The sequence below is a fragment of the Mustelus asterias genome, chromosome 10, assembly GCF_964213995.1.
Source record: "Mustelus asterias chromosome 10, sMusAst1.hap1.1, whole genome shotgun sequence".
Taxonomy (NCBI): domain Eukaryota; kingdom Metazoa; phylum Chordata; class Chondrichthyes; order Carcharhiniformes; family Triakidae; genus Mustelus; species Mustelus asterias.
The window spans coordinates 124850009-124872879 of record NC_135810.1 but is presented as its reverse complement, the minus strand read 5'-3'; the positions used below and the strand labels follow the sequence as shown (position 1 = coordinate 124872879).

The following is a 22871-nucleotide window of genomic DNA, read 5'->3' as shown; positions in this document are numbered from 1 at the left end:
TGGCATGTGGGAGTCTTTTAAGGAACTATTGATAAGGCTGCAGGATAGGCATGTGCCTGTAAAAAGGAAAGATAGGAAAGGTAGGATTCGAGAGCCGTGGATAACCAGGGAAATTGAGGATCTGATTAAAATGAAAAGGGAGGCGTACGTTAAGTCCAGGCAACTGAAAACAGATGGAGCTCTGGAGGAATACAGAGAGAGTAGGAAAGAACTCAAACGGGGAGTTAGAAGGGCAAAAAGAGGTCACGAGATGTTCTTGGCAGGCAGGATTAAGGAGAATCCTAAGGCATTCTATTCATACGTTAGGAACAAAAGAGTTGTCAGGGAGAAAATCGGACCTCTCAGGGACAAAGGAGGGGAATTATGCTTAGAACCCAAGGGAATAGGGGAGATCCTAAATGAATACTTTGCATCGGTATTCACGAAGGAGAGGGGCGTGTTAACCAGGAGTGTCTCGGAGGGAGGTGTTGACCTGTTAGAGAAAATCTCCATCACAAGAGAGGAAGTGTTAGGTTTTTTAGGGAACATTAAAACTGACAAAGCCCCAGGGCCTGATGGCATCTATCCTCGACTGCTCAGGGAGACGAGAGATGAAATTGCTGGGCCTCTGACGGAAATCTTTGTCGCTTCTTTGGACGCGGGTGAGGTCCCTGAGGATTGGAGGATAGCGAATGTGGTCCCGTTGTTTAAGAAGGGTAGCAGGGATAACCCAGGAAATTATAGGCCGGTGAGCTTGACGTCCGTGGTAGGGAAGTTGTTGGAGAGGATTCTTAGAGACAGGATGTATGTGCATTTAGAACGGAACAATCTCATTAGTGACAGACAGCTTGTTTTTGTAAGAGGGAGGTCGTGCCTTACAAATTTGGTGGAGTTTTTTGAGGAAGTGACAAAAACGGTTGATGAAGGAAGGGCCGGGGATGTCGTCTATATGGATTTCAGTAAGGCATTTGACAAAGTCCCACATGGCAGGTTGGTTAAGAAGGTTAAGGCTCATGGGATACAAGGAGAAGTGGCTAGATGGGTGGAGAACTGGCTTGGCCATAGGAGACAGAGGGTAGTGGTCGAAGGGTCTTTTTCCGGCTGGAGGTCTGTGACCAGTGGTGTTCTGCAGGGCTCTGTACTGGGACCTCTGCTATTTGTGATATATATAAATGATTTGGAAGAAGGTGTAACTGGTGTAATCAGCAAGTTTGCGGATGACACGAAGATGGCTGGAATTGCGGATAGCGAAGAGCATTGTCGGGCAATACAGCAGGATATAGATAGGCTGGAAAATTGGGCGGAGAGGTGGCAGATGGAGTTTAATCTGGATAATTGCGAAGTGATGCATTTTGGAAGAAATAATGTAGGGAGGAGTTATACAATAAATAGCAGAGTCATCAGGAGTATAGAAACACAGAGGGACCTAGGTGTGCAAGTCCACAAATCCTTGAAGGTGGCAACACAGGTGGAGAAGGTGGTGAAGAAGGCATATGGTATGTTTGCCTTTATAGGACGGGGTATAGAGTATAAAAGCTGGAGTCTGATGATGCAGCTGTATAGAACGCTGGTTAGGCCGCATTTGGAGTACTGCGTCCAGTTCTGGTCGCCACACTACCAGAAGGACGTGGAGGCGTTAGAGAGAGTGCAGAGAAGGTTTACCAGGATGTTGCCTGGTATGCAGGGTCTTAGCTATGAGGAGAGATTGGGTAAACTGGGGTTGTTCTCCCTGGAAAGACGGAGAATGAGGGGAGATCTAATAGAGGTGTACAAGATTATGAAGGGGATAGATAGGGTGAACGGTGGGAAGCTTTTTCCCAGATCAGAAGTGACGTTCACGAGGGGTCACGGGCTCAAGGTGAGAGGGGCGAAGTATAACTCAGATATCAGAGGGATGTTTTTTACACAGAGGGTGGTGGGGGCCTGGAATGCGCTGCCAAATAGGGTGGTGGAGGCAGGCACGCTGACATCGCTTAAGACTTACCTGGATAGTCACATGAGCAGCCTGGGAATGGAGGGATACAAACAATTGGTCTAGTTGGACCAAGGAGCGGCACAGGCTTGGAGGGCCGAAGGGCCTGTTTCCTGTGCTGTACTGTTCTTTGTTCTTTGTTCATTGAGGATGGGATATTTGTGGAGCCTCCTCCTCCAGTGAGTTGTTTAATTATCCACCACTATTCACAACTGGATGTGGCAGGACTGCAGAGCTTAGATCTGATCCGTTGATTGTGGGATCGCTTAGCTCTATCTGTCACTTGCTGTTTTTGCCGTTTGGCATGCGAGTAGTCCTGTGTTGGAGCTTCACCAGGTTGTCACCTCATGTTTAGGTATGTCTGGTGCTGCTCCCAGCATGCCCTCCTGCACTCTCCATTGAACCAGGGCTGATCCCCTGGCTCGATGGGAACAGTTGAGTGGGGGATATGCCGGGCCATGAGGTTGCAGATTGTAAGAAGTTTCACAGCACCAGGTTAAAGTCCAACAGGTTTATTTGGTAGCACAAGCTTTCAGAGTGTCGCTCCTTCTTCAGGACTCACCTGATGAAGGAGCATCACTCCAAAGCTTGTGATACCAAATAAACCTGCTGGACTTTAACCTGGTGCTGTGAGAGTACTTACTGTGCCCACCCCAGTCCAACGCCAGCATCTCCACATCATGGTTACAGATTGTGCTGGAGTACAATTCCGCTGCTGTTGATGGCCACAGCGCCTCCTGGATGCCCAGTCTGGAGTTGCTAGATTGGTTCCAAGTCTGTCCCATTTAGCACGGTGATAGAGCCACACAACACGATGGAGGTTATTCTCAATGTGAAGGCGGGACTTTGTCTCCACAACGACTGTGCGATGGTCACTTTTCCCGACACCAATTCAGCTGCATCCAGCTCTCAGTGCCCTGTCCTCTCGAGATAAATGCGAATTGCGAATATGTTTCCGAGGCTTTTCTTTGAAGCCTCATTCCGGATTGTACGGAGAACATTTACCGAGAAATTTATCAAAGGGAATGTGTCGAAAAAATAATTTCATCCTTATAACAACTTTAATGACTTCATTATATTGCAAAATGTTTACTGGGGGAGTGCCACACTGTCAGAGGGTCAGTACTGAGGGGGTGCCACACTGTCAGAGGGTCAGTGCTGAGAGAGTGCCACACTGTCAGAGGGTCAGTACTGAGGCAGTGCCGCACTGTCAGAGGGTCAGTACTGAGGGAGTGCTGCACTGTCAGAGGGTCAGTACTGAGGGAGTGCCACACTGTCAGAGGGTCAGTGCTGAGGGAGTGCCACACTGTCAGAGGGTCAGTACTGAGGGAGTGCCGCACTGTCAGAGGGTCAGTGCTGAGAGAGTGCCACACTGTCAGAGGGTCAGTACTGAGGGAGTGCCACACTGTCAGAGGGTCAGTACTGAGGGAGTGCCGCACTGTCAGAGGGTCAGTGCTGAGAGAGTGCCACACTGTCAGAGGGTCAGTACTGAGGCAGTGCCACACTGTCAGAGGGTCAGTACTGAGGGAGTGCCGCACTGTCAGAGGGTCAGTGCTGAGAGAGTGCCACACTGTCAGAGGGTCAGTACTGAGGCAGTGCTGCACTGTCAGAGGGTCAGTACTGAGGGAGTGCTGCACTGTCAGAGGGTCAGTACTGAGGGAGTGCTGCACTGTCAGAGGGTCAGTACTGAGGGAGTGCCGCACTGTCAGAGGGTCAGTACTGAGGGAGTGCCGCACTGTCAGAGGGTCAGTGCTGAGGGAGTGCTGCACTGTCAGAGGGTCAGTGCTGAGGGAGTGCTGCACTGTCAGAGGGTCAGTACTGAGGGAGTGCTGCACTGTCAGAGGGTCAGTACTGAGGGAGTGCCGCACTGTCAGAGGGTCAGTACTGAGGGAGTGCCGCACTGTCAGAGGGTCAGTACTGAGGCAGTGCTGCACTGTCAGAGGGTCAGTACTGAGGGAGCGCTGCACTGTCAGAGGGTCAGAACTGAGGGAGTGCCGCAATGTCCAAGGGTCAGTACTGAGGGAGTGCCGCACTGTCAGAGGGTCAGTACTGAGGCAGTGCCGCAATGTCCAAGGGTCAGTACTGAGGGAGTGCCGCACTGTCAGAGGGTCAGTGTGTCCATGGTGAGGTGGGTTTCTGTAAGTGTGTTTGGGGGGATATCTGTATTTCAGATCAGAGATCTGGGCATCCTGTTCCAGCGAGATGGTGTGGATCCCTCCAGGTTCTTACTGCACAGTGCGCTGGTTTCTCCGGGGGGGGATAGGTCAGTTTTAGAGCCTGCCAACCCCACACCGGATTCCTCACCTCTGCCCGCACTCTGTGCACAGAATGGAAAATTCCAGCAGGGTCATTCCAACGTGACATGAACCAAGCCTGCTCACTCAGCTGGACGGAAAAGATCCCATTTCCAAAAAGAGTTGTGGAGGTCTTGTTGGTTTGGGGCAATATTTATCCCTCCAACCACATCACTAAAGCAGGTAATGGCTGTTTGATCCTCATGTTGCTGCGTGTGGGCTGTAGCTGTGACTGAGTGAGCCACAACAGGTTGTGTGTCCTGCCCAGTGCTGGGGTGAAGGACATTCCTCGCAGCTGGAGAGGAGATTGGAGCGGGGGTGGAGGGGGGAGGATCTAGATGTCATGCTCCAGCTGGGAACACGGAGAGAATGCAGAATGCGGTTCCACAGAGAGAACTTGAGGATCTAGGGACCAATTACAAATGCAGAATGCTGTTATTATGCAGTAACAACACGAGTGATATTCTCCACGAACAGGACACTGCCGCCAGGCTAAAAAAACATTCTGCCTGTCACAGAAATGAGTAATAGGGTAAATGAATTTCAGTGTCAGCGTGAAGCTCAGTGTGTAGGCTGTGCGGATCCTCTCAAACAGCATGTCCCTTTGGCTGTACACAAGTGGCAAAATACTGACCACACCCAACCAGTCCCTGTCTGCAAAGCTCAGAACATGACGTTAGATGTGATTCTGCGATTGGACAACTTCCAATAACAACCAATTTAAAGTTGTCAGGTGATCTCAGTGTGGCTCACTTGCACGTACCAGAAGCTCCATCTATTCACACACAGCGCTATTCTGTACAGACAGAGGGAACACGTCCACATTTTATTATTGTCACATGTATTAACATACAGTGAAAAGTATTGATTCTTGCGCGCTATACAGACAAAGCATACCGTTCATAGAGAAGGAAAGGAGAGAGTGCAGAATGTAGTGTGACAGTCATAGCTAGGGTGTAGAGAAAGATCAACTTAATGCAAGGTAGATCCTTTCAAAAGTCTGACAGCAGCAGGGAAGAAGTTGTTCTTGAGTGGGTTGGTCCGTGACCTCAGATTTTTGTATCTTTTTCCCGACGGAAGAAGGTGGAAGAGAGAATGTCCGGGGTGCGTGGGGTCCTTGATTATGCTGGCTGCTTTGCTGAGGCAGCAGGAAGAAGCCAGAGAGTGGTTGTGGAGGATTGCTTCTCTGAGTGGAGGCCTGTGACTAGTGGTGTGCCGCAGGGATCGGTGTTGGGTCCATTGTTGTTTGTCATCTATATCAATGATCTGGATGATAATGTGGTCAATTGGATCAGCAAGTTTGCTGATGATACAAAGATTGGAGGTGTCGTGGACAGTGAGGAAGGTTTTCAAAGCTTGCAGAGGGATTTGGACCAACTAGACAAATGGGCTGAAAAATGGCAAATGGAATTTAACGCAGACAAGTGTGAGATATTGCACTTTGGAAGGACAAATCAAAGTAGAACGTACAGGGTAAATGGTAGGACTCTGAAGAGTGCAGTTGAACAGAGGGATCTGGGAATACAGGTACAGAATTCCCTAAAAGTGACGTCACAGGTGGATAGGGTCGTAAAGAGTGCCTTTGGTACATTGGCCTTTATAAATCGGAGTATCAAGTATAAAAGTTGGAGTGTTATGGTAAGGTTATATAAGGCATTGGTGAGGCCGAATTTGGAGTATTGTGTACAGTTTTGGTCACCTAGTTACAGGAAGGATGTAAATAAGATTGAAAGAGTGCAGAGAAGGTTCACAAGGATGTTGCCGGGACTTGAGAAGCTGAGTTACAGGGAGAGATTGAATAAGAACATAAGAACATAAGAACATAAGAAATAGGAGCAGGAGTAGGCCATCTAGCCCCTCGAGCCTGCCCCGCCATTCAATAAGATCATGGCTGATCTGACGTGGATCAGTCCCACTTACCCGCCTGATCCCCATAACCCTTAATTCCCTTACCGATCAGGAATCCATCCATCCGCGCTTTAAACATATTCAGCGAGGTAGCCTCCACCACCTCAGTGGGCAGAGAATTCCAGAGATTCACCACCCTCTGGGAGAAGAAGTTCCTCCTCAACTCTGTCTTAAACCGACCCCCCTTTATTTTGAGGCTGTGTCCTCTAGTTTTAACTTCCTTATTAAGTGGAAAGAATCTCTCCGCCTCCACCCTATCCAGCCCCCGCATTATCTTATAAGTCTCCATAAGATCCCCCCTCATCCTTCTAAACTCCAACGAGTACAAACCCAATCTCCTCAGCCTCTCCTCATAATCCAAACCCCTCATCTCCGGTATCAACCTGGTGAACCTTCTCTGCACTCCCTCCAATGCCAATATATCCTTCCTCATATAAGGGGACCAATACTGCACACAGTATTCCAGCTGCGGCCTCACCAATGCCCTGTACAGGTGCATCAAGACATCCCTGCTTTTATATTCTATCCCCTTCGCAATATAGGCCAACATCCCATTTGCCTTCTTGATCACCTGTTGTACCTGCAGACTGGGCTTTTGCGTCTCATGCACAAGGACCCCCAGGTCCCTTTGCACGGTAGCATGTTTTAATTTGTTTCCATTGAGATAGTAATCCCATTTGTTATTATTTCCTCCAAAGTGTATAACCTCGCATTTCTCAACGTTATACTCCATTTGCCATATCCTCGCCCACTCACTCAGCCTGTCCAAATCTCTCTGCAGATCTTCTCCGTCCTCCACACGATTCACTTTTCCACTTATCTTTGTGTCGTCTGCAAACTTCGTTACCCTACACTCCGTCCCCTCCTCCAGATCATCTATATAAATGGTAAACAGTTGCGGCCCGAGTACCGATCCCTGCGGCACGCCACTAGTTACCTTCCTCCAACCGGAAAAACACCCATTTATTCCGACTCTTTGCTTCCTGTTGGATAGCCAGTCCCCAATCCACTTTAACACACTACCCCCAACTCCGTGTGCCCTAATCTTCGTCAGCAGCCTTTTATGGGGCACCTTATCAAACGCCTTTTGGAAATCCAAAAACACCGCATCCACCGGTTCTCCTCCATCAACCGCCCTAGTCACATCTTCATAAAAATCCAACATGTTCGTCAAGCACGACTTTCCCCTCATGAATCCATGCTGCGTCTGATTGATCGAACCATTTCTATCCAGATGCCCTGCTATCTCCTCTTTAATAATGGATTCCAGCATTTTCCCTCCTACAGACGTTAAGCTGACCGGCCTATAGTTACCCGCCTTTTGTCTCCTTCCTTTTTTAAACAGCGGCGTAACATTAGCCGTTTTCCAATCAACCGGCACTACCCCAGAATGCAACGAGTTTTGATAAATAATCACTAACGCATCCACTATTACCTCTGACATTTCTTTCAATACCCTGGAATGCATTCCATCCGGACCCGGGGACTTATCCACCTTCAGTCCCATTAGTCTACCCAGCACTGCCTCTCTGGTAACATTAATTGTATTAAGTATTTCTCCTGCTGCCAACCCTCTATCGTTAATATTTGGCAAACTATTTGTGTCCTCCACCGTGAAGACCGACACAAAAAACTTATTTAAAGACTCAGCCATATCCTCATTTCCCACTATTAACTCCCCCCTCTCGTCCTCCAAGGGTCCAACATTCACTCTAGCCACTCTATTCCTTTTTATATATTTATAAAAACTTTTACTATCATTTTTTATATTAATTGCTAGCCTAGCTTCATAGTCTATCCTTCCTTTCTTTATCGCTTTCTTAGTCTCTCTTTGTTGTTTCTTAAGTTTTTCCCAATCACTTGTTTCTCCACTATTTTTGGCCACTCTGTACGCAGCTGTTTTTATTTTAATACTCTCCTTTATTTCCTTCGTTATCCACGGCTGGTTCTCCCTTTTCTTACAATCCTTGTTTTTTGCTGGAATATATTTTTGCTGAGAACTGAAAAGGATCTCCTTAAAAATCCTCCACTGTTCCTCAGCTATCCTACCTGCCAGCCTGCTCTCCCAGTCTACCTTAGCCAAATCATCCCTCATCCTATCATATTTCCCTCTGTTCAAACAGAGGACACTGGTTTGGGACCAAACTTTCTCCTCTTCCTTCTGAATCAGAAATTCGACCATATTGTGGTCACTAGACCCAAGAGGGTCCTTCACAATAAGATCCTTAATTCTACCTACCTCGTTACACAATACCAGATCCAAAATAGCTCGTTCCCTCGTCGGTTCCGTAACATGCTGTTGAAGGAAACTATCCCGACAGCATTCTAAGAACTCTTCCTCCATTCCACCCTTACCGACTTGAGTCTGCCAGTCAATGTGCATGTTGAAGTCCCCCATGATTATTGCCGTTCCGTTTTTACACGCATCCCTTATCTGCTTGTTTATAGCCCTCCCTACCTCAACATTATTATTTGGGGGCCTATATACCACACCTACTAGCGTCTTTCTCCCTCTACTATTCCTCATCTCTACCCATAATGATTCCACGTTTTGTTCCTCAGAGCCTATGTCATCCCTCAGTACTACCCTGATATTATCTCTTATTAATAGCGCGACCCCACCACCTTTTCCTTCCTGTCTATTCTTCCTAAACGCCTGATACCCCTGGATATTCATCACCCAGTCCTGGTCACCTTTCAGCCACGTTTCTGTAATGGCCACTAGATCGTACCCACTTGTGCTGATTTGCACCATCAACTCATTTACCTTGTTCCGAATGCTTCGTGCATTCAGGCAAAGTGTCCTTATTCCAGCTTTTATCTGGACCCGCTTTGATGAGTCGCGAACACCCTCTCCCTCTACTCCCTTATCTAAATTACCGCCTTCATTCACTTGCACCCTCTCCTCTACCATTAATTTTGTAATTCCCCTTACCCCTGCATCCTCCCCCCCATCAATTAGTTCCTTGATCCCGGTCAACTCTTCCAGCTCCCCTCCGAATAGGTTGGGACTTTATTCCCTGGAGCGTAGAAGATTGAGGGGAGATTTGATAGAGGTGTATAAGATTTTGATGGGTAGATAGAGTGAATGCAAGCAGGCTTTTTCCGCTGAGGCTAGGGGAGAAAAAAACCAGAGGGCATGGGTTAAGGGTGAAAGGAAAAAAGTTTAAAGGGAATATTAGGGGGGGCTTCTTCACGCAGAGAGTGGTGGGAGTGTGGAATGGGCTGCCGGATAAAGTGGTAAATGCGGGGTCACTTTTAACATTTAAGAAAAACTTGGACGGGTTCATGGATGAGAGGGGTGTGGAGGGATATGGTCCAAGTGCAGGTCAGTGGGACTAGGCATAAAATGGTTCGGCACAGACAAGAAGGGCCAAAAGGCCTGTTTCTGAGCTGTAATTTTCTATGGTTCTCGATGGTTCTAAGTGTAGACAGAGTCAATGGATGCGAGGCTGCTTTGCGTGATGGACTGGGCTACATTCACGACCTTTTGTAGTTTCTTGCAGTCCTGGGCAGAGCAGGAGCCATACCAAGCTCTGATACAACAGAAAGAATGCTTTCTATGGTGCATCTGTAAAGGTTGGTGAGAGTCGTAGCTGACATGCCAAATTTCCTTAGCCTTCTGAGAAAATAGAGGCGCTGGTGGGCTTTCTTAACTATAGTGTCGGCATGGGGGGACCAGGACAGGTTGTTGGTGATTTGGACACTTCTGGATCTTTGTCACTTTGCATCTTTTTCAATTGAACAGAAGCATGGAGGACTGCTATTCCCTGGCTCATTCCCCATGGCAATACTGTGAGCAATCAGAGTCAGTCCACCCAGTTTGAATTGGAACAAGTGCTGGGCAGTTAACTATTCCATACTGCATTGCAATACTTCTCCCAATCAGAGTCCACTTGCCAGCCAATCAACACCAATAACATACCTGAAATGTTGAGGGTCACAGTGAGAGGGAGGAACTGAAGGAGATCAGTATTAGTAGAGAAATGGTGTTGGGGAAATTGCTGGGATTGAAGGTCAATAAATCTCCAGGGCCTGATAATCTACATCCCAGCCGACTTAAGGAAGTGGTCCAAGAGATGGCGGATGCATTGGTGGTCATTTTCCAAGATTCTATAGACCCTGGAACAGTTCCTACAGATTGGAGGGTAAGTTTAAGTTTATTTATTCGTGTCACAGATAGGCTGACATTAACATTGCAATGAAGTTATGATGAAAAGTAATGCCACTATTTAAAAAAGGGAGACAGAGAGAAAACAGAATTATAGACCACCGTTATCAAAGAATTTTAGAATCCGTTGTCAAAAATATCTCGCAGAGCTTGGAAAACAGTGGCAGGATCGGACAGAGTCAGCATGGATTTATGAAAGGGAAATCACGCTTGACAAATCTGCTGGAATTCTTTGAGGATGTAACGAGTAGAGTTGACAAGGGGGAACCAGTGGTGTGGTTTATTTGGACTTTCAGAAGGCTTTTGACAAAGTCCAACATAAGAGATTATCGTGCAAGATTAAAGCGTATGGGATTGGAGGAAGTGTATTGAGATGGATAAAAAACTGGTTGGCAGAGAGGAAACAAAGAGTAGGAATTAATGGGTGCTTTTCCAAGTGGCAGGCAGTAACTAGTGGGGTACCACAAGGATCATTGCTGGGACTCCAGCTATTCACTAAATATGTTAATGATTTAGATGAGGGAACTAAATCTAATATCTCTAAATTTGCAGATAATACAAAGTTGGGTGGGAGGGTGAACTGTGAGGAGGATGCAGAGATGCTTTAGTGTGATTGGGACAGGCTGAGTGTGTGGGCATCTGCATGGCAGATGCAGCATAATGTGGATAAATGTGAGGTTATCCACTTGCAAAAACAAGAAGGCAGATTATTACCTGAATGGCTGTAAATTGGGAGAGGGGAGTGTGCAGCGGGACCTGGGTGTCCTTGTGCACAAATCGCTGAAGGTAAGCATGTAGGTGCAGCAGGCGGTAAAGAAGGCAAATGGTATGTTGGCCTTCATTGCGAGAGGTTTCGAGTACAGGAGCGAGGGATGTGTTGTTGCAATTATACAGGGCCTTGGTGAGGCCACACCGAGAGAATTGTGTGCAGTTTTGGTCTCCTTTTCTGCTCTAGAGGGAGTGCAGCGAAGGTTTACCAGGCTGATTCCGGGGATGGCAGGACTGACACATGAGGAGAGATTGAGTTAGTTAGGATTATATTTACTGGAGTTTAGAAGAATGAGGGAGCATCTCAGAGGAACAAATAAAATTCTAATAGGACTAGACAGGGTAGATGCAGGAAGGATGTTCCTGATGGTGGGGGAGTCCAGAACTAGGGTCACAGTCTGAGAATTCAGGGTAGACCATTTAGGACAGAGGTGAGGAGACATTTCTTCACCCAGAGAGTGGTGAGCCTGTACCACTCCCTCAGTACTGACCCTCTGACAGTGCGGAACTCCCTCAGTACTGACCCTCTGACAGTGCGGCACCCCCTCAGTACTGACCCTCTGACAGTGCGGCACCCCCTCAGTACTGACCCTCTGACAGTGCGGCACTCCCTCAGCACTGACCCTCTGACAGTGCGGCACCCCCTCAGTACTGACCCTCTGACAGTGCAGCACTCCCTCAGTACTGACCCTCTGACAGTGCAGCACTCCCTCAGTACTGACCCTCTGACAGTGCGGCACCCCCTCAGTACTGACCCTCTGACAGTGCGGCACCCCCTCAGTACTGACCCTCTGACAGTGCGGCACTCCCTCAGCACTGACCCTCTGACAGTGCGGCACTCCCTCAGTACTGACCCCCTGACAGTGCGGCACCCCCTCAGTACTGACCCTCTGACAGTGCGGCACTCCCTCAGTACTGACCCTCTGACAGTGCGGCACTCCCTCAGCACTGACCCTCTGACAGTGCGGCACTCCCTCAGTACTGACCCTCTGACAGTGCGGCACTCCCTCAGTACTGATGTCTATCCCACTCTCCCGGTCCTTCCCTGCACTCCTGCGGGTTTCTCTGTTTGAAGTATTTATTTAAATCTCTTTGGAAAGTCAGGGTTGGATGTGTTTTGTTCTCTCAGGCAGCAGCCTGCAGACCGTGTGCCATCTTGATATATATATTCTAAACATGAATTGTCACACTCTCATAAATCGCCAGCACCCTCTGTGGAAAACATTCTCTCCATCCCCTGAGGATTTATCCCTCCTGGTCCTTTCATCTTGACCCGAATGCTGTCTCAGTTTTATTTCTCTCACAGTTACCTGACAGTGCCTGCTGTTTGTTCTGTTCCCGCTGATTCCTGAGCAATGGGGTTATCCATCAGGCTGTTTAACCCGGGGATCTCCCTGCTGCAGACAGACATTTCTGTCAGTCACATCGTTGAGGTGCGATAGGGGTCTTGCTCCCCACTTTGTGACGTTGCTGCGCCCCCCACGGACGGGCAAGTGTCTGCGGGGCAGCAATCTGATCCACAACATCGCAAGGTGTTTGTGATGGAGCTCCCGTCACCCACAGGGCTGGCGGGGGGGGGGGGGGGGGGGGCTGCGGGGGGGTGCTGCGGGGGGGGCTGCGGGGGGGTGCTGCGGGGGGGGCTGCGAGGGGGGCTGCGTGGGGGGGCTGCGGGGGGGGGCGCTGCAGGGGTGCTGCGGGGGGGCTGCACAGCGTGCTGCGGGGGGGCTGCGGGAGGGGGTTGCGGGGGGGCTGCGGGGGGGGCTGTGGGGGGGACTGCGGGGGGGGCTGTGGGGGGGGGCTGCGGGGGGGCTGCGGGGGGGGCTGCGGGGGGGGCTGCGGGGGGGTGCTGCGGGGGGTGCTGCGGGGGGGCTGCGTGGGGGGGCTGCGGGGGGGGGCGCTGCAGGGGTGCTGCGGGGGGGCTGCACAGCGTGCTGCGGGGGGGCTGCGGGGGGGCTGCACGGCGTGCTGCGGGGGGGCTGCGGGAGGGGGTTGCGGGGGGGCTGCGGGGGGGGCTGTGGGGGGGACTGCGGGGGGGGGCTGCGGGGGGGGGCTGCGGGGGGGCTGCGGGGGGGGCTGCGGGGGGGCTGCGGGGGGGGCTGCAGGGGGAGGCTGCGGGGGGGCTGCGGGGGGGCTGCAGGGGGAGGCTGCGGGGGGGGCTCCAGGGGGGCTGCTGGAGGGGGGGGGCACAGGCTTCCCCATGAGGGACTGTCGTGTTCGGAAAGATTTCCCCAGGGTCGAAGAGTCAGTTGCTTGGGGGCATAGGCTGAGAGTGAGAGGGGGAAAGTTTAAAAGAGATGCAAGGGGCAAGTTTTTCTCTCACAGGGCGGTGAATGCCTGGAACGCGCTGCCGGAGGAGGTGGTGGAAGCAGATTCTATAACAACGTTCAAGAGGCATCTGGATCGATACATGAATAGGCAGCGAATAGAGGGATATGGACCACGTAGAGGCAAGAAAATATTAGATTAGAGGCATCTGTGTCGGCACAGACTTGGAGGGCCGAAGGGCCTGCTCCTGTGCTGTACTGTTCTCTGTAACCAGGTTGGGTGTGTACTCCTTGAAGTTCAGTGGAATGAGAGGTGATCTGATTGGAACATATCAGATTCTTAGGGGGTTAGACAAGGCAAACATTGGGAGGATGTTTCCAATCCTGGGAAAGTGCGGGACCAGAGGGCAGAGTCACAGAATGACGGGGATGGATTTGAGGACGAATTTCTTCTCTCAGAGAGTGGTGAATCTTTGGAATTCTTTCCCCAGGAAGCTGTGGGGGCTGAGTCCGGGAACATTTCCAGTGCTGAGGTCAGGGTTTAATCAGTCGGGGAATTAGGAGTTACGGAGATAAGGCAGGAAAGTGGACTTAGTGAGTGTTAGATCAGCCATGATCAGCCATGATCTCATTCAGTGGAGAAGCAGGCTAGAAGGGCTGAATGGCCTCCTCGCTGTTTCCTCTGGTCTTATGGTTTTGAATGGAAGGGTGAGGATCTCACTCACAAACTACGATTGGAGTGTCACAGGGAGCCTGAGGTCAGTTTTATTTTTACAGTCTCCAAGTTTGTGGGAGCTGGAACTCTCCGCATGGCCCCTGGGCAGATCCCACTCCTGCCCCCACCCCTGCCCCTCCCTGTCAGGGGCTGGTTCCAGTCCCCACTCTGGACGCTGTGTTCACGGAGTGTCGCTCAGAGTCAGTGCTGCCCCATCCTCCTCCAGACACTGCCAGTGATTGGGAACTCACTGAAGAGAACGGCTGCCAATCACCGCAATAACCTCCTGTTCCCAACAGGAATCGTCTTTAACGCCAGCGGAAATCTGCCTCGCAATCCCGTCACCGGCATTTCAAACCCCAACCAGTAAAGTGAAAGGTTCACCCATTGGGTACACGGATAACTCCTTCCAGCCAATCAGATATATTCAATCTGTCGTCAGGCTTCCAATGGACGCAATGGTAGCAAATTACACACAGCAAGATCCCACAAACAGTCAGATGATAATAACCAGATAATCAGCCGGTGATGGTCAAGAAATAAACATTATCTAAAGACATGAGGAGAACATCTCCAGGGCCATCAATCTCCTGTTAAACAATACGGTGTTACCTCCCAAACCCACAGCAAAAGGCAGATGAGACTAAAGTTTAATGTCTCATCTCAAAGACAGCCTCTCTGACAGTGCGGCACTCCCTCAGCACTGACCCTCTGACAGTGCGGCACTCCCTCAGTACTGACCCTCTGACAGTGCGGCACTCCCTCAGTACTGACCCTCTGACAGTGCGGCACTCCCTCAGCACTGACCCTCTGACAGTGCGGCGCTCCCTCAGTACTGACCCTCTGACAGTGCAGCACTCCCTCAGTACTGACCCTCTGACAGTGCGGCACTCCCTCAGTACTGACCCTCCAACAGTGCAGCACTCCCTCAGTACTAACCCTCTGACAGTGCGGCACTCCCTCAGTACTGACCCTCTGACAGTGCGGCACTCCCTCAGCACTGACCCTCTGACAGTGCAGCACTCCCTCAGTACTGACCCTCTGACAGTGCAGCACTCCCTCAGTACTGACCCTCTGACAGTGCGGCACTCCCTCAGCCCTGACTCTCTGACAGTGCGGCACTCCCTCAGTACTGACCCTCTGACAGTGCAGCACTCCCTCAGCACTGACCCTCTGACAGTGCAGCACTCCCTCAGCACTGACCCTCTGACAGTGCGGCACTCCCTCAGTACTGACCCTCTGACAGTGCAGCACTCCCTCAGCCCTGACTCTCTGACAGTGCGGCACTCCCTCAGTACTGACCCTCTGACAGTGCAGCACTCCCTCAGCACTGACCCTCTGACAGTGCAGCACTCCCTCAGTACTATCTCCACAGAATCCCTATAGTGCAGACTTGATGAGCCGATGGCACTGACTCTCTGAAAGAGCATCCCATTCAGACCCTCCCCTTTGCCCTATTCCCATAAGCCAGCACATATATCATGGCCAATCTATCTACTTTGCATGTCTTTGGACTGTGGGAGGAAACCTGTGCACCCGGAGGAAACCCACGCAGACACGGGGAGAACGTGCAAACTCCACACAGACAGTGACCCAAGGCAGGAATCGAACCCGGGTCCCTGGCGCTGTGATGCAGCAGTGCCAACCACTGTGCCACCGTAGCCATGATGTGGAGATGCCGGCGTTGGACTGGGGTAAACACTGTAAGAAGTCTCACAACACCAGGTTAAAGTCCAACATGTTTTTGCGACCAAATAAACCTGTTGGACTTTAACCTGGAGTTGTGAGACTTCTTCCTGTGTTCACCGTAGTCCCTCAGTTCTGAGTCTTGTTTTTTGACGTGTGTGGATGATTTGGAATTCGGAACACAGTAAAACGTCACAATTTGCCACTCGTGCCAAACCCAGAATAGTGGCAGACAGTGAGGGTGATGCCAACTGACAACTGGGGGACTTGGATCGGCTAAATGAACAGACAAGTTGCAGATGGAATTTAATACAGAGAAATGTGAGCTGATGCATTTTGACAGAAGGGATAGAAGGAGACAAAACAGATGAAATGGTTTGAGGAGTGTGCAGATTCAGAGAGAGCAGGGTTTGTTCATTCATTGACAGGATGTGGGTGTCGTTCGCTGGCTGGGCCAACATTTATTTCCCATCCCTAATTGCCCTTGAGAAGGTGGCGGTGAGAGGCCTCTTGAACCCGCTGCATCCCCGGGGGTGCAGCGCCACAGCCAGGAGACTTCCTGCGCACTGTCCCCAGCATATTCTCATATTCTATCTTTCACTCTCATTCCATTCTTCTAAAACTCTACTCTAACTCTTACAAACTCTCTAACAATGCTCAAATTCAATCTCTTGACCCAACCGACTCAGAGCAGCTTCTTCCCTGCTGCTGTCAGACTTTTGAATGGACCTACCTTGCATCAAGTTGATCTTTTTCTACACCCTAGCTATGACTGTAACACTACATTCTGCACTCTCTCCTTTCCTTCTCTATGAATGGTATGCTGTGTCTGTATAGCGCGCAAGGAACAATACTTTTCACTGTATCCCAATACAGGTGACAATAATAAATCAAATCAACTCACTGCCGTTAGGGAGGAAATTCCAGGATTTTGACCCAGCGACAGTGAAGGAACGGCGATATATTTCCAAGTCAGGAAGGTGAGTGACTCGGAGGGGAATGTGCAGGTGGGGGTGTTCCCAGGTATCTGCTGCCCTTGTCCTTCTAGATGGTAGTGGCCGTGTGTTTGGAAGGTGCTGCCTAAGGAGCCTTGGGGAGTTCCTGCTGTCACTGTGCGTCAGTGGTGGAGGGAGTGGATGTTTGTGGATGTGGTGTCAATCAAGCGGGGCTGCTTTGTCCTGGATGGTGTCGAGCTTCTTGAGTGTTGTTGGAGCTGCACCCGTCCAGGCAAGTGGAGAGTATTCCATCACACTCCTGACTTGTGCCTTGTAGATGGTGGACAGGCTTTGGGGAAGTCAGGAGGTGAGTTACTCGCCGCAGGATTCCCAGCCTCTGACCTGTTCTTGTAGCCACTGTGTTTATGTGGTGAGTCCAGTTGAGTTTCTGGTCAATGGAAGCCCCAGGATGAGAGAGGTTTAAGGACAGGGCGAATGTGAGGGAGAATGTTTCTACACAGCGAGTGGGAATGAGCTGGAACTCGCTGCCCACGAGGGGGGGTGGAAGCGGAGACGATGAATGATTTCAAAAGGAAATTGGATGGGCTTTTGAGGGAAATAAAACGGCAGAGTTCCAGGGATAGAGCGGGGGAATGGGATTGACTGGGTTACTCTGCAGAGAGCTAGCATGCACTCGATGGGCCAAATGGTTCTTTTTTGTGCCATAATACCTCTAATTCTAAACGTACTCAGTGTCAGAGAGTCAGGGGTGGAAGGGGGGGGGGGGAGGGGAGGAGGGGAGGAATGGAGGGGTGGGGATGGGGGGGAGGGGTGGGAATGGGGGGGGAGGGGGAGGGAATGGGGGGGAGGGGGGGGATGGAGGGGGGGGGGGGGCATTCCTTGTCCATCCTGCCCCGCTGTCTGCGAGTGTGAGATCTCTGGTCAATTCTCTCTGGAAATGTACGGGGATTTCTCCCGTTTTGAGGTGTTTATATTGAGACACAGACAGAAATTGAGAGATTGGGAAGGTGTTGGAGAATGATGAGGAATGCACGAGGTTCTCGACATTCCGGAGAAACAGACAGATTCATAACAGATGGAATTCAACGTGGAGAAGAATGAAATGATTAATTTTGGGAGGAACAACTTGGAGAGAGAGTGTGAAATAGCGGGAGAATTGTGAGAGGGGTACAGGATGAGGGAGGCCTGGGGCAGGGTGGGCTGAGAGAGTGGGTAAGAAAGGAATTCTGGACACAGTGAGTGTTCTGATGTGGAACAGTTGCTCTCTTTGTAAGGACGGTGGAAACAGATTCATAAAAAGTAATCACAGAATCACAAAATTGGCATGATGCAGAAGGAGGCCGTTCAGCCCATCGTGTCTGAACCAACTCTCTTAATCAGCAACTAACTCAGTTCCATTCTCCCACCTTCAACCCATAACCCTGAACAATCTGCCTTTTCATATCACAGTCCAATTCCCTTTTGAATGTTTCCATCGAACTTACCTCCACCACACTCTCAGACAGTACATTCCAGATCCTAACCACTCGCTGTGTGAATCTGTCTCCACCACACTCTCAGACAGTGCATTCCAGATCTTAACCACTCGCTGTGTGAATCTGTCCCCACCACACTCTCAGACAGTGCATTCCAGATCCTAACCACTCGCTGTGTGAATCTGTCCCCACCACACTCTCAGACAGTACATTCCAGATCCTAACCACTCGCTGTGTGAATCTGTCTCCACCACACTCTCAGACAGTGCATTCCAGATCCTAACCACTCGCTGTGTGAATCTGTCTCCACCACACTCTCAGACAGTGCATTCCAGATCCTAACCACTCACTGTGTGAATCTGTCTCCACCACACTCTCAGACAGTACATTCCAGATCCTAACCACTCGCTGTGTGAATCTGTCTCCACCACACTCTCAGACAGTACATTCCAGATCCTAACCACTCGCTGTGTGAATCTGTCCCCACCACACTCTCAGACAGTACATTCCAGATCCTAACCATTCGCTGTGTGAATCTGTCTCCACCACACTCTCAGACAGTGCATTCCAGATCCTAACCACTCACTGTGTGTCAAAGACTTCCTTCCATCATATCATTTTTGCTTCATTTACCAATGATTTTAAATCTGTGCCCTCTCGTTCTCGATCCTTTTACGGGGGGGAACAGTTTCTCCCTCACTACTCTGTCCAGCCCCCTTATGATTTTGAACATCTCTATCAAATCTCCTCTTATCCTTCTCTCCAAGGAGAACAGTCCCAACCTCTCCAATCTATCCTCATAACTGAAGTTTCTCATACCTGGAACCATTCTTGTAAACCTCTTCTGCACTCTCTCCAATGTGTTCACATCCTTCTTATAGTGTGGTGCCCAGAACTGTGCACAATATTCCAGCTGAGGTCTAACTAGTGTCTTGTATAAGTTCAGTATAACCTCCTGGCTCTAATACTCTTTGCCCCTGGTAATAAAGCCCAGAATAAAGATGTGTTTCATTCTCTCCACCTGTGCTGCCGCCCGGGGCGGCACTGCTGCTTCACAGCTCCAGGGACCTGGGTTCGATTCCCGGCTCGGGTCACTGTCTGTGTGGAGTTTGCACATTCTCCTCGTGTCTGCGTGGGTTTCCTCCGGGTGCTCCGGTTTCCTCCCACAGTCCAAAGATGTGCGGGTTAGGTGGATTGGCCATTCTAAAATTGCCCCTTAGTGTCCTGAGATGCGTAGGTTCGTGGGATTAGTGGGTAAATGTGTAGGGATATGGGGGTAGGGCCTGGGTGGGATTGTGGTCGGTGCAGACTCGATGGGCCGAATGGCCTCTTTCTGCACTGTAGGGTTTCTATGATTCTATGATCTCGGCACAGATTCAATGGTCACTTCCAAAGGCAATTGGATAAATATTGGAGAGGGGAAAATGTCATGAGGCTCTGGGGAAGAGCAGCTGTGGGATTTATTGGATAGGTCTTTCAATGGGGCAGCACTGGTTAGATGAGGTGAATGGCCTTGTCCTGTGCTGTCAGAGTTTATGATTCTAGGATCCCTGATTAGAACCGTTGCTGTTTGTGGGATCTTGGCACGGTGGCACAGTGATTAGCACTGCTGCCTCACAGCGCCAGGGACCCGGGTTCGATTCCCGGCTCGGGTCACTGTCTGTGCGGAGTTTGCACATTCTCCCCGTGTCTGCGTGGGTTTCCTCCTGGTGCTCCGGTTTCCTCCCACAGTCTGAAAGATGTGCTGGTTAGGGTGCATGGGCCATGCTAAATTCTCCCTCAGTGTACCGAACAGGGCCACAGAGTGTGGCGACTAGGGGATTTTCACAGTAACTTCATTGCAGTGTTAATGTAAGCCTTACTTGTGACACTAATAAATAAACTTTAAACTTTATCTCGCTGTGCGCAATTTGTCTGTTCCGCTTCCTTCCTGACTTAATGCCAAAAATGACCTGATTGGCTGCAGAGTGCTTTGGGACATCCTGAGGATGTATAAGGCGCTATATCAATGCAACTCTTTGTTACACCCTGCCTCTCACTGTGCTGTTGTATATTCACCTCAGTAACAATCTGATGTGACTAGGTGTTTATTTACAGGAGGGTTTCCCAATCAGTCCAGCTCAGGCTGTCCCTCTCTCGGACCCTCTGTGGGAGCTATTCCAGAGGGTATGCGGGGAGAGCTCCGTCTCTCACCCAGAGACCGAGTCACTAACTCAACCCAGGTTGCAAATACATAACACATCCGGCAGCTCTCATTGGGGGAATCCCAGCACGGATTCTCACCACAGCGGGATCCAGGATTCCAGACCTGGGGAGCAACAAGGGGGAGAGAGAGCGAGGGGGGGGGAGAGAGCGAGGTGGGGGGAGAGAGTGAGGGGGCAGAGAGCGAGGGGGGGAGAGAGCGAGGGGGGGGAGAGAGCGAGGGGGGGAGAGAGAGCGGGGGGGAGAGAGCGAGGGGGGGAGAGAGCGAGGGGGGAGGAGAGAGCGAGGGGGGAGGAGAGAGCAAGGGGGGGAGAGAGCTAGGGGGGCAGAGAGCGAGGGGGGGAGAGAGCGAGGGGGGGGAGAGAGCGAGGAGGGGGAGAGAGCGAGGGGGGGAGAGAGCGAGGGGGGGAGAAAGCGAGGGGGAAGAGCAGGGGGAGAGAGCGAGGGGGGAGAGTGAGTGGGGGGAGAGTGAGTGGGGGAGAGTGAGGGGGGAGCATGAGAGGGGGAGAGTGAGTGGGGGAGCGAGGGGGGAGAGGGAGCGAGGGGGGGAGAGAGAGCGAGGGGGGGAGAGTGAGGGGGGAGAGTGAGGGGGGGAGAGTGAGGGGGGAGGGAGCGAGGGGGGAGAGTGAGGGGGAGAGTGAGGAGGGGGAGAGAGCGAGGAGGGGGAGAGCGCGAGGGGGGGAGAGAGAGCGAGGGGGGAGAGAGAGCGAGGGGGGGAGAGTGAGCGAGGGGGGGAGAGAGAGCGAGGGGGGGGGGGAGAGAGAGCGAGGGGGGGGGAGAGAGAGCGAGGGGGGAGAGAGAGAGAGCGAGGGGGGAGAGTGAGGGGGGAGAGTGAGGGGGGAGAGCGAGGGGGGAGAGCGAGGGGGGAGGGGGGAGAGCGAGGGGGGAGGGAGGGAGAGTGAGGGGGAGAGCGAGGAGGGGGAGAGAGCGAGTGGGGGGAGAGTGAGGGGGGAGAGAAAGCGAGGGGGGATACTCAGGAGGTGGCATGTGGGGGTGGCACAGGGGGTGGCACAGGGGGTGGCACGGGGGGTGGCACAGGGAGAGGGGGTCACAGTGAGGGCAGTAGATTCTATTGTTTGATGAACGCTGTTTCCAGGAGCCCCACTCAATTCTCAGCTTTTGCCCATTGATTCATTCTGTCCGTTTGTCTCTCTCCAGTCTGTATTTCACATTCTCTCTCTCTCTCTCTCTGTCTCTCTCTCTGTCTGTCTCTCTCTCTCTGTCTCTCTGTCTGTCTCTCTCTCTCTGTCTCTCTCTCTCTCTCTCTGTCTCTCTGTCTGTCTCTCTCTCTCTGTCTCTCTCTCTCTCTCTCTGTCTCTCTGTCTGTCTCTCTCTGTCTCTCTCTCTGCCTCTTTGTCTCTCTGTCTGTCTCTCTCTCTGTCTCTGTCTCTCTGCCTCTTTGTCTCTCTGTCTGTCTCTCTCTCTGTCTCTATGTCTGTGTCTCTCTCTGTCTGTCTGTCTCTGTGTCTGTGTGTCTCTCTGTCTCTCTCTATCTCTGTGTCTCTATCTCTGTGTCTCTCTCTATTTTCACACTCACCCTTTCTGCGGGTTCCGCTTCTCTCGGGATTTTCACACGATCCGTTCCCCGGGAGTGAATCATTCTGACACAGGAGCTGAATCCAGGCGCTGCCGTTCCTGCCGCTGCTCATCCCGGAGCCGGAGAACCAAAAGCCGCTCCAGACCCGCCGCACAGCCGCGATCCTGTCCCTGCTTCAGCTTCAGCCCGGAATGAGAGAGGGAGAGAGGGAGGGAGAGAGAGGGGGAGGAGGAGAGGAGGGGAGGGGCTGGAGGGAGAGGGGTGAGGATGGGAAGGGGGAGGGTGGAGGGGTAGGGATTGATTTGATTTATTAATGTCACATGTATTAACATACAGTGAAAAGTATTGTTTCTTGTGCACTATACAGACAAAGCATACCGTTCATAGAGAAGGAAAGGAGAGAGTGCAGAATGTAGTGTTACAGTCATAGCTAGTGTGTAGAGAAAGATCAACTTAATGCAAGGTAGGTCCATTCAAAAGTCTGACGGCAGCAGGAAGAAGCTGTTCTTGAGTCGGTTGGTACATGACCTCAGACTTTTGTATCTTTTTCCCGATGGAAGAAGGTAGAAGAGAGAATGTCCGGGGTGCGTGGGGTCTTTAATTATGCTGGCTGCTTTGCCGAGGCAGCGGGAAGTGTAGACAGAGTCAATGAATGGGAGGCTGGTTTGAGTGATGGACTGGGCTACATTCATGACCTTTTGTAGTTCCTTGCGGTCTTGGGCAGAGCAGGAGCCATACCAAGCTGTGATACAACCAGAAAGAATGCTTTCTATGGTGCATCTGTAAAAGTTGGTGAGAGTCGTAGCTGACATGCCAAATTTCCTTAGTCTTCTGAGAAAGTAGAGGTGTTGGTGGAGGGAGGGTGAGAGTGGGAAGTGAGAGAAGGGAGGGAGAGGACGGAGCTTGGGAAGGGAGGGTGGAGAAAGGGAACAGGGAGAATGTGG

At 51.2% G+C, this 22871-nt stretch overlaps 2 protein-coding genes across 2 annotated transcripts in view; one reads left to right on the top strand and one right to left on the bottom strand.

Moving 5' to 3' along the window:
• LOC144499979 (cholecystokinin receptor-like) overlaps window positions 1-22039 on the bottom strand; it is an 87353-nt gene extending 65314 nt beyond the window's left edge. Inside the window, exon 1 of the mRNA XM_078222716.1 lies at window positions 21928-22039. Coding sequence (XP_078078842.1) covers window positions 21928-22039 — 112 coding nt within the window. The remainder of the gene's footprint in view (window positions 1-21927) is intronic.
• The window catches only part of LOC144499965 (interleukin-1 receptor type 2-like), a 1647203-nt gene that overhangs the window by 853232 nt on the left and 771100 nt on the right, over window positions 1-22871 (top strand). Inside the window, exon 2 of the mRNA XM_078222706.1 lies at window positions 11676-11889. The gene's annotated coding sequence lies outside the window, so the exon portion shown is untranslated. The remainder of the gene's footprint in view (window positions 1-11675; window positions 11890-22871) is intronic.